The following is a 16665-nucleotide window of genomic DNA, read 5'->3' as shown; positions in this document are numbered from 1 at the left end:
TCTGGTATAGAGGATGGTGCGCCCTTGGTCTAAAGTGCTTGGAGAGTTAGAGCAGACTTGAAACCCTGCTTCATGACTCACAGCTGCCATCCTGTCTTCATCTTCTCCTCTGTACACATGTATGAATCTGCTGGGTAGCCTTTACTGACACCTTGTGATGTAGCTGTCTCTTGTGAGACTATGCCGGGGCCTAGCAAACACAGAAGTGGATGCTCACAGTCAGCTAATGGATGGATCACAGGGCTCCCAATGGAGGAGCTAGAGAAAGTACCCAAGGAGCTAAAGGGATCTGCAACCCTATAGGTGGAACAACATTATGAACTAACCAGTACCCCGGAGCTCTTGACTCTAGCTGCATATGTATCAAAAGATGGCCTAGTCGGCCATCACTGGAAAGAGAGGCCCATTGGACACGCAAACTTTATATGCCCTAGTACAGGGGAACGCCAGGGACAAAAAAAGGGAGTGAGTGGGTAGGGGAGTGGGGGTGGGTGGGTATGGGGGACTTTTGGTATAGCATTGGAAATGTAAATGAGCTAAATACCTAATAAAAAATGGAAAAAAAATATTTCTTTTTTGTATAATCGGGATACTACTGATTCAGTTGTACCATCAAGAATCATGTTGTCCACCATTTTGTCTTGAACCACATGGTTATATTAACTAAATCTGTGTTGACACATGGCCTATGCTATATTTATGATATCATTATCAAAGAAGAGCACCAAGTTCCATAATTGCTTTCATCTTAGGAGGATCCCCAAGTGAAACTTAGAACAACCAATGCAGTAGTGGTTTTCTGTTCTATGTGAATTGGGCCCCATGGCAATGTAAAGAAATTTCCCATCAGGAAGTTCCAGATTCTTGGATAACCTCCTTTCCACTTTCCTGGGGGCAGGAAAATAGATGATGATATTATGAAAAAGAGGACTAGGAAGGCAGATGAGAGAAAAGATAGAAGCTGATTTCACATAGCACAGCAAATCCATTGCCCTAACTTTGAGCCTAGCCCTAACCATGATATTTCTTCTTTGTGTAACAGGATACTATTGACTCAGTAGAACAATCAAGAATAATGGTGGCCACCTTGGCCCTAACCCTGAGCCTAACCCTGGGACTTACCCCCAACCTCTTACCCTTTCTTAAACCTCAACCCTTATTTTCCTAACTACCCTAACCCTAATCCTAACAACCCTTATCCTAATCCTTACCATAACCCTCTAATCTCCTAATCCTGATTCTAACCCTGCTTACTGTGGGGGATATTTCTTAATTATACCTTTTGAGGTGAGAAACCCTTTTTTATTCTTGATCTTTTGAGATGTTCAGATCCACATTTAATCTAGGCTATAGTTTCTTTTGGCAATCTACATATATTTTAAAAAGCCTCTTGTTTTCTAAAATTCCTTTTTAATGTTAATAGCCTGGCCACCCTTCCATTCTTGGGTCAGATTGATACCTACAATGCAGCTAGAGTAATGCGCTATTCAAGCTACTCACCTTGATTTCAGGGAAAAGAATGCAAGTGCTATGAAGAATGTTCAGGCAAGGTCTGAAGTCAGGATTATTGCTCATAGAGGGGAGGAGCTGGCAGCAGAATAGCCTGAGCTGGAATGGTGGTTTCTTCCCCCAGGGCAAGCACTAATGCTAATGAGCTGAAAGGGGCTCCAGAGATCTGGAAAAGGTCCAGCCTTCGACAGGAAGCACACTTTAACATTGAAGAGGGGTAAGACTCACTGGCCAATCAAGGTCTCCAGGCAGACATGCCTGTCAGACAAAGAGGCGGGATCTTCCGGGTGCCTTTCTACAAGATCGCTGTGGCTGTGCAGGCTTGAATGGTTCTCTGTGTCCTGCTCTGAGATCTGCTGTCGGGTGCATTGAGGGGACCTCAGGAAGTTCTGAGATTTAGACATGGTGAGCACAGGATCACTGCCCACAATGGGTAGGGGCAGGTGGTTGAGCAGGGGGAGGTGGGGTGGTGGGTCCTCTCTGGGGCTGCATGGGAGCATCACCCAGATGGGAACACGTGTGAGGTCTCAGGCAGTGACCTCTGAATAACTTCATTATCATAGCTGATTCTGAATCTGTCCAAAACATTTGCGCCAGTTGCTTTCTTGTAGAAACATGGGTAGTTTCTTTCACTATGCAGCACAAAACGGTCCAAACGCTGATGTCTTTACTAGTAGACATTGAGAAGACAGATATGAAGCTAATAGGTCTGCTTCCATACGTTACTTGTTTTTGTTTTATTTACTTTTTTATTTTTTCTCTTGCAGTTTTTCATATTTCTTTGCTTTACATGTTTAGAGTTTTGACTGTTATGTGGCAAAAGGACTTTTTTGGTCCAATCTATTTGCTATTTTGGATGCTTCTTGTATTTTAATAGGTATTTTCTTCTTTAGTTTAGAAAATTTTTCATTCATAATTTCACTGAAAATATTTTCTAGACCTTTGAGCTGATATTCTTCTTCTATTCCAAGAATTTCTACTTTTCACCTTCTCATATGTTGCAGAATTCCTGGTTATTTAGTGCCAGGAAACATTTGGAATCCATATTTTTTGACCAATTTATCATTTTTTTCCATTCATCTCTAATGCCTGATAGTCTCTCTTCCCTTCCTGGACCAAGGGTGAACCTTGCCTCTGTGGTTGTCAGTATACAGCACATTCAATGGCCTTCTCTTAGGGACTTAGCAAATGCTTAAGTTGTTACCTGTCTCCATCACCTGCTGCTGTTGTCAGGTGTGCTTTATATACATGGACCAACAGCTACAGCAGCTCTGTGCTTTGTTCCCTGTCTCTGTTCTCTGCACATGCTCTCCCCCAACCCCCATTCTATTTCCCTACCCTTGTGGCTGTCTCTCTCTGGTCTCTGTTAGTGTGCCTGTCTGCAGGTCTTCTTGTGCACATCTATTCCTTACCCCATGTTTTCACTCCTCTCCCTTACCGCACACAACCATTTTTCCACTGTATCTATTGCGTGGAAATTCCCCAGCCTTGCTGTAACTACAATATATGTCCAGCACCTCTAGACTTGGTCTCTCATTTTGGACCTCATGCCAGGTTGACTGGTGACAGACCTTGTTACTGAGCCCATAATAAAAACATTGTGTGTTTGAATTTCAATAAGATCCTTGGTTGTCATTGAGGTCCCTGTGACTTGGGTATAATATCTTGGTGTGTTGACTGATACTCCAAGAATTCCAGGACTCAGAACAGAGGTGTTGAAAGGTCAGCTGTTAGAATGTGTCATTGTTGTTCTTTGTATCAATGGCTTGTCTGTCACATTTGAGTAGGTGTGTCTTGGTTTTCATATTTTTCTTGATTATTCGTGGAGGGAGATGACTAAAGCGTACTTGGAACCATGGTACAGTGGGTGCACTGGAGAGTTGTAGCCACAGGGCCTTGGAAGATGTTCCATAGTCTGGTATAGAGGATGGTGCGCCCTTGGTCTAAAGTGCTTGGAGGGTTAGAGCAGACTTGAAACCCTGCTTCATGAGTCACAGCTGCCATCCTGTCTTCATCTTCTCCTCTGTACACATGTATGAATCTGCTGGGTAGCCTTTACTGACACCTTGTGACTTTCTCTCATGTGTGTGGTACTTTATTATTCTGTGACTGAGAGAGAGGAAATAAGATTTTTTTCCATCCTATTGATTTAGTGACTAAATCATCATCTGGGGTTAAATCCTTCTTCCTAAGAGGACCTACACCCACTAGATTGCCCATTATAGAGAGCTCTTGGAGACCCAATCCAGGGCAATATCAGGCTCTCCCTATCCTGTTTTACAGGGTGGAAAGGACAAAGACCTCATTTTCCCCTCCTGATCAACCCTGCTCCCAGTCCATATGTGACTCTGTAGTTTTGGACTCGGAACTGTTATTAGAGGGAAAGTTGTTCTTCATCCACTGCAACAAAGTTAACATATCTCATTAGATCAGCCGTATTAATTGTAGGCTTGTGGTGCAATGTGCTTCTCTGTTCACCTTCCAGCTGCTTTAGCCACCTCTTTGGTAGCACTAGCCAGGGAACGAGGGGTTGAAGATACCTCACACCAGAGCAGCAAAGCCTCTGAACTCCTCATTCCAGTGTATCCTTCCCTGCTCCAATCTATTGACTTACCCATTTTTTCCTGGCTCAGCCACAACTCCACCTCTGTCTTGTGGTGACAGGGGCTCCTGTAATTGATATGGTTAGCACATTGGTTTTGGGTTTTTACAATTTCCTCATTTATTATTGTCTCCATGTCATAATTGTCTTCGGTTCTCAACATTTCAGAGCTACAAACATAGTAAGGAACCTCAATTGAAGGTGTTCCCTCATCAGAATGGCTGGTTGCTATGTCTGTGAGAGGTAGTGTTGATGATATTTTGGGAAGGCTTTTCTACTGAGGGAGGCAATATTCTGAAGCAAGTGGGCCTGGGCTGGATGAGAGCTAGCTGAGCATGGGACAGTGACCAAGTAAGAGAACAAGCCAAAAAACAGTGTTTGTTCTTCATTATTTTTCCTTCATGTTCTAGCTCCAGTTTCTATTCTAACTTTCCAGAATGGTGGACAGTGATCTGACTGAATCACGTACAACAACCATCTACTGCCTGAGATGCTTTTGCTTGCAGGAGTCTATTCAGCAGCAGAGTAGCAAGTTAGAACAACAACAACAAAAATTGGTATATAAAGGTGATTTTGCTGCTGGACAGAATCTATGTTCTCTTTTGGAGGAATGTGGAAAATATAAAAAATTGAGATGTCAAAAGTCAGAGAAAGCTGTAGATGGAGCTTAACGGTTGTAGTCATAGAACCAGAAAGATTCAAGTGTTGGCAGTAATGCAACCAGAGGAAGTGGAGGTCCAGTATGTCCGTGGGAAATCGACTCTGTGAAAACTTTAGCTATAGGTCATTTGTGTAACATTTTGGCCAAAAATATTTCTTACTCAGGATTTTCTATGAGATATTGAGTAGGGAAAAGTTTAAAAATAATTGCCTGATTTGTATATTTTTATTCTATTTATATGTATTTCTTCACTTTTCCCATTGATATATTTATTCAATATACATTCCTACTGCAACCCCCTCCCCTTTCCACATTACACAGTCCCTCATCCTTAACTTTTTTTCATCTATCCAGGAAGTGGGGACCACTTGAGTATGCCCCAAACATGACAAGTCAAGTCTCTGCTACTGAGGTCAGACAAGGCAGCCAAGTTAGGGGAACAGGTTGGAAAGACAGACAACACCTTAAGGGACATCCCCCCACTCTATTTGTTTCAGGAACCATGTGAAGACTGAAGCACATTTACTACATATATGGTGGGGCCTTGGCCCACCCTGTGTTTGCTCTTTGGCTGGTGGGTCACTCTCTGAGAATCTCCTAGTGTACAGGTTAGTTGACTCACTGGATCTTCTAATGGACTTCCTGTTCCTTTGCAGGCCCTCAATCCTTTCCCCCAACTCTTCCAAAAGACTTCCTGAGCCCTGTCCAATGATAGGCTGTGAGTCTCTGCACCTGTTTCAGTCAGGTGCTGGATGGAGATTCTCAGAGTTATGCTAAGCTACTGTCTGCAAGTATAACAAAGGACCGTCACTTATGTCAGGATACATGCTTGCCCATGGGATGGGTCTCAAGTTGGTCAGGGTATGATTTGTCCATTCCCTCAGTCTCTGCTCCATCTTTGTGCCTGCATTTCTTGTAGACAGGACCAATTTTGGGAGCAAATATATTTGGTTCATTTACTGTGCTTAATTCTCCACTAGAGGTCCTTCCTGGTAGCAAGATGTGCCTTCTTGAGGGTCCATAACTCTCTGCCATGCATCTCAACTAAGATCACCCCCATATTATCCTTGGTGACCTCTCATTCCTGGTCTCTGGCACAACCTAAAGATTCCCCACCCTTCCATACCCCTCCCCGTTAAGGTGCAGAATTCCATTCATTTTCCTGACTCTCTGACCATCTCTTGTCTCTCACAACACCTGTTCCTGGCCACTCGCCCTTCCCCTTACTTATCCACTCTCCCATCCAGTTCTCTCTCTTTCTTCCATCTGCCTCCTCTGACTGTTTTATTCCCCTTTTGAATGAGATTCAACAATGCTTATTAGGGCTTTTCTTCTTGTTTAGCTTCTTTGGTTCTATGGAATATACTGTGGATATCCTGTACTTTATGGTTAATGTTCACTTGTAAGTGAGTACATATATTCATGTCATTTTGTTTCTGGGTTACCTCACTCAGGATGATAGTTTCTACCTGTATCCATTGGCCTGGAAAATTCATGATGTCCTTGCTTTTAATAGCTTATTAGTATTCCATTTTGTAAATAAACCACATTTTCTGTATATGTATTTCGGGTGAGGGACATCTGGATTGTTTGCAGTTTCTAGTTGTTACAAATAAAATAGGATATGTCTCTATTTGGGCAAGTTTTCATTGGCCATTCCCTCAGTCTCTGATCCAGCTTTGCCTCTGCATTTCTCTTTGACAGGACAAATATGTTCTTTGTGTCTACAGCGTTGTGGTTTAAACTGATTCATAATTTTCATAATTCAAAAATTTAGCAAAATTTTATTAATGTTACAGTTTAAACTGGTGTACCTCATGTTTCTGCAATTGAATACAGAACTGCAGTTAATGTATAATTCTTTGTAGGAACTTCAGTGCAGAACTATGGGTTCTTTCAATCATTTTTGTTTCCTTGGGTGACATTTGCAGGGGAGTGAGGGTCTTTCTTCTCATGCACCCATACTTTCACCATTTGTTCTCTGTCCCTAAAGCACATAAGATACAGTAGACACATTTGCTATTCAATGCTAAACTATTTTGCAATCCTGGTGGTTTTATATTTTTAAATTTATTATTTTGGATTTTATTGTTTGAGGTAAAATTTCTCTGTGAAACCCTTTTTGTCCTGTTAGTAGGTATAGACACCACATCAGACACCTATCATGTTTTTGTACAATAAGCATATGCTTCTGTGCAATTCTTTATTCACATCTTCAATTTTGAAATTTGACAAAATATATAGGTATATTCTGTTTTCCAGGATGACATATGCTCATGACACCAATACAACCTGAGGCTTCAGAGTCATTGAATTCTGGGTATATGATGATCTGCCTAACTCTTTTGTTTGTTCTTTGATTTTTGAGTAAATGTAATTATTTTTCTGTGTGCATGAATATGAATATCATGTGTGCATCATTTCTACTGTTGTCAGTAGGTGGTATCAGAACGCCTGATCTTGAAGTAATGGGTAGGTAGTTGCTGGTCCCCATGTAAATGCTAAATATTGACCACAGTTATGTGGAAGACAAGCAAGAGCTTTCCACAGCTGAGCTATCTCTCCTGCCCTATCTTGCATATTTGTGATCAACATTTATACTACTAGTATTTTAATTGGTCCATTTGTAACTCTTTATAGATTCATTCTCTTTTAGCAAAATTTTATTAATGTTGCAATTTAAACTGGTATACTTCATGTTTCTGCAAGATGAATACAGAACTGCAGTTAATGTATAATTCTTTGTAGGAATTTCAGTGCAGAACTATGGGTTCTTTCTATCATTTCTGTTTCCTTGGGTGATATTTGCAGGGGGAGTGAGAGTCTTAATATGTAACTTTTGCTGTCCTGGAATCGGTTTCATAGATGATGCAGGCCTCCAGCTTGAGGAAATACACCTTCCTATGCCTCTGGATTAAAGTGCTGAGCAAATACCCCCATCTTGTCCAATATTTTTGTAGTTAGTAATTGTTCGTACAGCTTCTCAGATGTGGGCTTGGTACTGTTGATCTGTATCCCCTTGCAATCTCCCTCTCAATTGGCATTTCCCTTGCAAGGCTATCTCCTAGGCAAAAGGTTCAACAGCAACATAGGTGAACATTATAATTCAATTTCCTTCTAAAAAGACATGGTGATTAGAATACAATATCTGTGTCAGGAAATAAGTATTGATGTTAGTATCATGCTTTGTATCATACACATTTCTGGGATATTTTAGGATGCAGTGACTTTTGACGATGTGCATGTGAATTTCACTAAAGAAGAATGGAATTTGATGGATGCTTCCCAGATGAATCTCTACAAAGATGTTATGTTGGAGACCTACTGGAACCTTACTTCTATAGGTAAGACTGTGAATTTTCTTTTGCTTTTCAAATTAAGGGAACAAATATGTTTTGGTTATTGATGATCTTCTGTTATTTAAATTGAGCACAAGTAAGATTGAGGTGAATAAATCAGGTCCACAGCTGTGAATATTTACAGTAACCTCAATTATTCCTAATTTCTAATAACATATCATTCATTTTCTGTTGCTGTATTTTAGGCTACAAATGGGAAGACCATCATATTGAAGAATCATGTCAAAGTTCTCGAAGACATACAAGGTAATTTTCATGTTCAAGCTGATACAAATATGTCTGTGAGGAAATTTTAATAAGTCCTGGAAGTTCTAAAGAAAAGCAAGAGTGTCAAATATCAGTCCATTGACTGTAGCTATGATTATGATATTCTCGCTAGTCCGTGTACCTTAGAGCCTATTATCTGATTTGTGGTTCCAAGGCATTCCTCTAAGAATGGAAACAAGGAAACAAGGCCTTAAGAGATCCCTTTATTTGATTTGTAGCTCCATTAAACCTATGCTATGGAACTACCACTCTGTATAGTCTCATAATATTTAAATGTTGCACATTGAATAGTGATGTTTGTGTGTGTGTGTGTGTGTGTATATATATATATATATATATATATATATATATATATACATATACATATTACCTTCTAGAAAGCAAATATTCCAAGGTAAAGTTGGTGATACTTATATTCTTGCAGACTCATTCCTAACTTTATTGAGAAGTCAGTTTATGAGAGTCAAGAACGTTGAATGGAGAAACCTTAATCCATATATAGCATGTCTACAAGGAACAAAATGTCAACTGTTGTGAATGCAATGTGGAAAACTTTCATTTGTTCTTATTTTAATGGGTATATCAAGTGACAAATGGACAAAACCATGAGAGTCTATGAACATTGAAAATAGCAACACACCTCTTTCCAAAACAATGAGAAGATATGTAGTTTTCTGACTTTGTTAGACTTTCTGAAGATGATAGGAGTTTTTGATTAATTGGTTTTCTTACTTTACTGAGAATATCTTCAAAGTCACACTGAGGAAAAAAGTGGAAATTCATCTGTTTGTCCTTCACAGTGCTAATTTGCTGTGATTCACACTACAGGGAAATTATGAATGCTATCAGTTGTAAAAAGCTCTGCATTGTTTCATTGTTCTTCAGGTACAGCAAATAGGTGATATAGGAATCTCATATAGAAAAAGGTTGTTACATATATATATGAGCCATGTTATAAATGCTCTTACCATCACAGCTGTTTTCAAAGAGGGAAAACAACCCATAGTGAGGGAGAACACCATGAACATGCAAAGTGATAAAAGCTTGAGATCTGATAATTCTTTATTATTAGACCAACCTGTAAAATTAATTAATATGGATAAAACGATTGATAAAGGTAATGAGTGTGTTAAAGCTTTCACATGTGCCAATTATCATTCTAGGCATGGAAGAAGTCATAGGTGGAAGAAACTCTATGAATGTAATCAATGTGGTAAAGTCTTTGCAAGACCCGCTCATATCCAATGTCATAAAAGAACCCATACTGGAGAGAGACCTTATGAATGTAATCAATGTGGTAAAGCCTTTTCCTCTCACAGTAATCTCAGATATCATAAAAGAACCCATACTGGAGAGAAACCTTATGAATGTAATCAATGTGGGGAACCCTTTGCAAGACCCGCTGATCTCCAATATCATAAAAGAACCCATACAGGAGAGAAACCTTATGAATGTAATCAATGTGGTAAAGCCTTTTCCTGTCACAGTGGTCTCAGATATCATAAAAGAACCCATACTGGAGAGAAACCTTTTGAATGTAATCAATGTGGTAAAGCCTTTTCCTGTCACAGTGGTCTCAGATCTCATAAAAGAACCCATACTGGAGAAAAACCTTATGAATGTAATCAATGTGGTAAAGCCTTTGCTACATCCAGTCATCTCCAATGTCATAAAAGAACCCATACTGGAGAGAAACCTTATGAATGTAATCAATGTGGTAAAGCCTTTGCTACATCTAGTCATCTCCAATGTCATAAAAGAACCCATACTGGAGAGAAACCTTATGAATGTAATCAATGTGGTAAAGCCTTTTCCTGTCACAGTGGTCTCAGACATCATAAAAGAACCCATACTGGAGAGAAATCTTATGAATGTAATCAATGTGGTAAAGCCTTTGCAAAACCCAGTCATCTCCAATGTCATAAAAGAACCCATAATGGAGAGAAACCTTTTGAATGTAATCAATGTGGTAAAGCCTTTGCTACATCCAGTCATCTCCATTGTCATAAAAGAACCCATACTGGAGAGAAACCTTATGAATGTAATCAATGTGGTAAAGCCTTTGCTACATCCAGTCATCTCCAATGTCATAAAAGAACCCATACTGGAGAGTAATCTTAGGATAATTATCAATGTGGAAAGACTTTTCACAAGGGAGAAGTCTCCAAAGACATTAAAAATAACACATAGTTGAGAGAAATCTTAATGTAATCAATGTAGTAAAAGCCTTTTCACAAAGTAATTATCTCAAAAAGATAAAAGAACGAACCCATTTTGGAGAGTAACCTTATGAATGTATGCAATGTGGTAATGAAGTCTTTGCATGTTCCACTTGTCTCCAAAAAATAAAAGATCCCATACTGGAAAGAAACCTCATGAATATAATCAATGTGGTAAAGACTTTAGAACTTTGTAATCTCCATTATTTTAACAGTACACATACAGGAGAGAAACTTTATGAATGTAATCAGTGTTGTAAAGCATTTCAAGTCACAGTCATCTGCAATGACATAAAAGATCACATACAAGAGAGAAACCTCATGAAGGTTATCAATGCAGTAAAGCCTTTGCATGTCATAATTCTTCCCACGTACACAAAATACAGCACACTGGGGAGAACCCTCATTATTGTAACCACTGTGGTAAAAACCTTGGCAATTTACTCTCATCTGCAACTACTTAAAAGAACACATTCAAGAAAGTAACTCTTTCCATTTTTCCAGAGTACTAATCCCTTGTGTGACACAGTCATCACCCCATATATAAAAGAACACATATGGCAGAAAACCTGCATGAATATAATGAATAAGGTAAACCCTTTCGAGGCCACAGTCATCTCCAAACACACGAAAAAAAAATGTGAAGGAGAGAAACCTTAAGAATGTAATTGATATGAGAAAACCTTTGCATATCATAGTCATTTCCAAGTACATAAATGTGCACATAGTAGAGAGAAGCCCTCTGATTGTAATAAATGTGTTAAAGCCTTTGCGTGTCAATGTACTCTTTAAATATTTAAAGGAACACACGTTTTAGAGAAACCTTACAAATGCAATGAATGTGGAAAAGTCTATGCATATCACTATAGTCCCCAAAGACATAAAAGAACACATAATGGAGAGAAATATTTTGAGCTGGATCTCCCAGCCTGAAGCAGGCTGATCCAGACTTTGACCTTGCTGCCACTGAGAATTAGACCACCTTGGGTGGAGCCTTCCTGCCTAGATGGCTCTGTTGTTAAGCCACTGCTGCTGTTCTCCTTCAAGAGGTTGCTGCCTGCTGAGAGGCCCCTGAGATATTCCAGAGACTACAGTACCCTGTCCTGTACTGTCCACACCTGCAGCTGATTCCAGGCACAAAGAATGGATTGGCAGGAATGGGTCTCCTCCCCTTTATAAGCACATTTGCTATTAAACATTTGAGCTTTGATCAGGAACCTTGACTTAGCTCCATTATTTCTCCAGACCATCTAGTTCTCTTTCAGCTCCAGTCTGCCTCCCAGGTGTACCCCGTTTCTTGTGAGCTGCAGGTTGGCTCCCAACATTTGTGAATGTTGTCAAGTTGGAAAATCCTTTACATGCCACAGTAGTCTCTGAATACATAAAAGAACACATACTAGAGAGAAACCTTGTCAATATAACCAATGTGGTAAAGCCTTTGCATGTCCTAATCATACTTAAATGTATGAAAGTATTTATAGTAGATATAAGCTATGTTAATTTGAATATGCTTGGCCCTAAGCAGTGGCACTATTAGTAGGTGTGTCTTGTAGGAATAGATGTTACTTTTTTGAAGGAAGTGAATTACTGGGGTTGTGGAGTTTGGAGCTTTGGCCAGTATAAAACAGCCCCACCTACTGTTTGGCTGGAAGATAGTCTCTTCCTGCCAGCCTTCTCATGAAGGTGGAGAACTCTCAGCTCCTTCTTTAGCATCATAGCTGCCTTCATGCTGCCATGCTTCCTGTTATAATGGTAATAAACTAAGTATTTGAAACTGTAAGCCAGGCCCAATTAAATATTTACCTTTAAAACAGTTGCCTTGGTCACAGTTTGTCTTCTGAGCAATGGAAATTCTTTCTAAGACAGAAGTTAGTACCTCAGACTTAAGTATTGCTATGATACGCCTGGCCATGTTTTTGTTTGGAGCAATGTGGAATTTTAGACTTTGGATTTGTACATGCATTAAGTGGAACTTAATGTGACATCCTAGGAGGAATGTGGAACACCTAGGCAGTAGAGAGCGATTTGAACTCTGTATATGTTTTTTATGATGTTTTGCTTAAGAATGTTGTTGCTTTTTGACCTTGTCTGAAGAGTGTTGCATTGACAAAAGAATTATCAGGAAAGCCAGCATAGCCTTTGTCCTTTGTTTACTCTCATGATGATTGTTTTGATCAAGAATAATCTTAGAATGGAAAAATGTAAAATGTAAGGTTCAATAAGAAAAGGCTCACTGGGCATGGTGGTGCAGGTGCCTTTAATCCCAGCACTTGGGAGGCAGAGGCAGGCAGATTTCTTAGTTCAAGGCCAGCCTGGTCTACAAAGTGAGTTCCAGGATAGACAGGGCTACACAGAGAAATCTGCCTCAAAAAAAAAAAGAAAGAAAGATAGAAAGGATGGAAGGAAGGAAGGAAGGAAGGAAGGAGAGAGAGAGAGAGAGACAGAGAGAGAGAGAGAGAGAGAGAGAGAGAGAGAGAGAGAGAGAGAGAGAGAGAGAGACTCACCAGGATGTTGAATGAACCTAAATCTTGTGATCAAAGATATTATATGACATTAAGGGAAAGGTGATGTTAAGGCAAGATTCCATCCAGGTTAACTTGTGGATTTGCAGTTTTAGGAAGAACTGTATAACATTAGGAGTGATTATTACCTGGTTATTCTTTTCATGTGGACATAAGGAGATATAAATATTTTTCAAATTAACAAGGGATGGAGTGTGATTACTGTTCTGAGTTTTCAATTTAACATCTAGATGGAAATTCTTAGGTTCAGGCATGGTGGTACATGCTGTTAATCCCAGGAGATAAGAGTCAAGCAGATAATCTGGATCAAGTCATCCTGGTGCAGAATTTTAGGTGAAGAAAAGCTTAAGTAGGGCATGGTTTTCCATGCTTTTTATCCCAGCATTCAATCAACAGGGATACACAGATTTCTGAATTCAAGGTAAATCTACTGAGCAAGTTCCAGGACAGCCAAGCTTAGGCAGTGTGAAGTTGTTGAAAATTTGAAAGCTGGTGATCATGTAATAGAAAGGCCATGGTCCAGCTCCAGCAAGTAGCTTTGTCCCTGTGGCTCTGGCTTTAGAGGCAAGCGTAGAAGGGACTACTTAGACAATTTATGTTGGATAGCTGTAGATAAAAAATTAGGGGTGATGAAGAAGAAACCAGCATCACTGAAGTGGAACCTTCTGGTAAGTGTTTTCTGGAAGGACAAAGATGCTGTGTTCCAGAGATGCCCAAAGTTGTACCTTGTGATGCTTCTGGACTTGGTCATGTGTGATAACTACCCAGGTGGTCTTAGTTTCGAAGGCATGAAGGGGTCATGTAGACCAGCTAAGAAATGGCACAATGAAGAGAGTATATGAGAGTGCACCCCTGTTACAGCAGGAAAACCCAGCATATTGAAGGTGTAAGTCCCATGGGATGAGCAGAAAGACCAGCAACAGCTGTAGAGTGAAGTCAACCAGAACCTAGGGTGCTATAGAGAAAAGAGCTGGAGAAGTCACCCACTTTCTTTTGAGGAGTGCAAAAGATCATGTGTAGATCCCAGCCAGTGGAACATTAAGATGTAATATTGTAGTTACCTTGGAGACCCCAAGATTTTGAGATGCTAAGCTATGGGATACCTGCTCAGGAAAACTGCTTTCCTGAAATAAGTCCAGCCAAAGAGAAAGAATTGTGCTGGAGTGAAATAAGCAGAAAGGGTTTGAAGAACACTTGAAATCAGACATGGATATGCAGAGTTTGGAGATTGACCTTCTTTGGTCCAGTATTTCCTCACAATGCTATTCAGGAATTGAAAAGTAGCTGGGCAGTGGTGGTATGCGATTTAATCCCAGCACATGGGAGGCAAAGACAGGTCGATTTCTGAGTTCGAGACCAGCCTGGTTTACAGAGTTAGTTCCACGACAGCCACGGCTACACAGGGAAAAGGGAAGTATATCCTGTCAATTTGGAAGTATGTAATGTGCTATTTGTTTTTGTAAATATAGGGGATTATAGTTAGGTGATTGGATGAATCTCAGATGATGAAATTTGGACTTTATTTATTTGTGAGACTGCTATATATGATGAGTCCTTTTGAAGTTGAATCTCATGTATTTTGATGTATTTTGTTTTATGCTATGTGTAAGTGTGGTCCCCCTACACCCATGTGTTTGAACAATGAAATGTGGGCCAGCAAGTGGAATGTCGTATCTTGAAATCAGTTGACTCAACGAGTAGCAATGTCAGAAGGTGTGGCCTTGTTGTAGGAAGTGCATCAATGTTAGGGTGGTCTTTGAAGTTCCCCCAAGTGCTGAAGAGACCCTCCTGTGTGATCCCTAGAAGACAGTCTCTTCCTGGCTGCCTGTGGATCAAGGTGCAGAACTCTCAGTTCCTTCTTCAGCATTATGTTTACCTGCATGCCTCCCATGCTTCCTGCTATGATGAAAATCGACTAAACCTCTAAAACTGTAAGCCAGCCCCAGTTAAATGTTTGCTTTTACAAGAGTTGCCTTGGTTATGAAATCTATTCCTAGCAATGGAAATTCTAAGACAGAAACCCTGTGAGTGCAGTTAATATAGTGAAGCCACTGCACAATTCTGTATTCTTCTTCATCATATAAGAATTTGTACTGGGAAGAAATTTTGTGAATGCAGTTAGTATGGTGAAACTTTTGCACACCTCTATAGTTTTAATCATTATGAAACTATTAATACTGGAGAGAAATTCTATGAATACCAGCAATGTGATAAAGCCTTTCTGGTATGGGGTGACTGAGGTCCAACACATCTCAAACACGGGACAATGCAAATGATAATAATTTATTATAATCAAGTCACTACTCATCAATAAGGGCCAAAAATATACTCAGAAGCTTAGCTGCAATACCCCAGCCCCTCCTTGAATCAGAAAGTTATACATCTTCCAAACCTTCAGGTTATATAAAAGTATATAAGCTGCAGGATTGAAACCACAACATCCTGTGCCAAGTTACAGCTACATCCCCCCCACATCATGATTTTTCTCTGTTGTTACTTTATGTCAAATGATACAAGATGTAGGTTTTATGGTCTAGCATATCATAGCCATTTGTTCTTTTGTGATTAGGAACGGGCACTATGTTTTGAGGAATAAAACACAAGTAACAGAAATTATACTTAGGAACAGTCATCATTTTGGTGGGAACAAAACATGAATAGTGAAACCTGGCCGGATATTGTTAAGTACACAGGTCACTAGGACTTGGGACTTGAACTTAGTTTCAACCTCAGGTTAAATGGAGAGTGATAAGAAAAAGGCAGTTCTTAGGACAATTTTCTTTTGCTTGTTCCTGACAGTTAGATATCATAGTTCTCTTCAAATACATAACAGAATACGTATTGGAGAAAAATCTTAAATGTAATCAATGTGATTAAAAGCTGTTCACAGCACAGTTATCTATGAACATAAAAGAACACATCGTGGAGAGAAAGCCTATGGATAAGCAATGTGTTCAAGCCTTTGGACATAGCAGTAAGCTGAGAATCCATGAGAAAAAGTCATAATGCAGAGAAAACCCATAAACACAGTCAATAGGTTAAGGTTTTGCACTTTTTGGTATCTTTAAACAAGAGTAAACTCTTTAGTATGGACTCAATATATCAAAGCTATTACATATCACAGTAGTCTTTGGTGACCTTTAATAATACCAAAAGTAATCTGTGACTACAAAGAATGTGGTAAGATTTTAGCCTACACACTTATATTGAGTTCCTCAAGATTATTATGGGAAAAAAGTGACAAGCATCAACAATCAATTCATACATTATGATATCTCTTTATTTTGTTTGCACTTGCAAGCTCATTTGAACATTCGAAGGCTACTGCTTTTTCTTTTTCTTTTTTAGTTAATCCTGTACCCCACAAGTTTGCTGAAAGTGTTTGTCAGGTCTAGGAATTGCCTTTGGGAAGTTTTGGTTCACTTATGTATACTATAACTTCATCTGCAAATAAAGATAATTTTACTTCCTTTTTTATAATTCATATTACCCTCATCTCCTTCAGTTTTATTAATCCAGTTAAACT

At 39.5% G+C, this 16665-nt stretch overlaps 1 protein-coding gene and 1 pseudogene across 1 annotated transcript; one reads left to right on the top strand and one right to left on the bottom strand.

Moving 5' to 3' along the window:
* Positions 1-1789: 1789 nt before the first annotated feature.
* Positions 1790-11386, top strand: Gm53057 (predicted gene, 53057). The gene is made up of 4 exons (NM_001384230.1): positions 1790-1914; positions 7990-8116; positions 8317-8377; positions 9562-11386. The coding sequence occupies exons 1-4, from the start codon at positions 1912-1914 to the stop codon at positions 10511-10513; spliced, it is 1143 nt and encodes a 380-aa protein (NP_001371159.1). The 5' UTR covers positions 1790-1911; the 3' UTR covers positions 10514-11386.
* Positions 3839-4054, bottom strand: Gm19118 (predicted gene, 19118; annotated as a pseudogene).
* Positions 11387-16665: the final 5279 nt, after the last annotated feature.

This window comes from Mus musculus, chromosome 13 (genome assembly GCF_000001635.26).
Source record: "Mus musculus strain C57BL/6J chromosome 13, GRCm38.p6 C57BL/6J".
Taxonomy (NCBI): domain Eukaryota; kingdom Metazoa; phylum Chordata; class Mammalia; order Rodentia; family Muridae; genus Mus; species Mus musculus.
The sequence above is the reverse complement of the archived record's forward strand: the minus strand, read 5'-3'. Positions and strand labels throughout refer to the sequence as shown.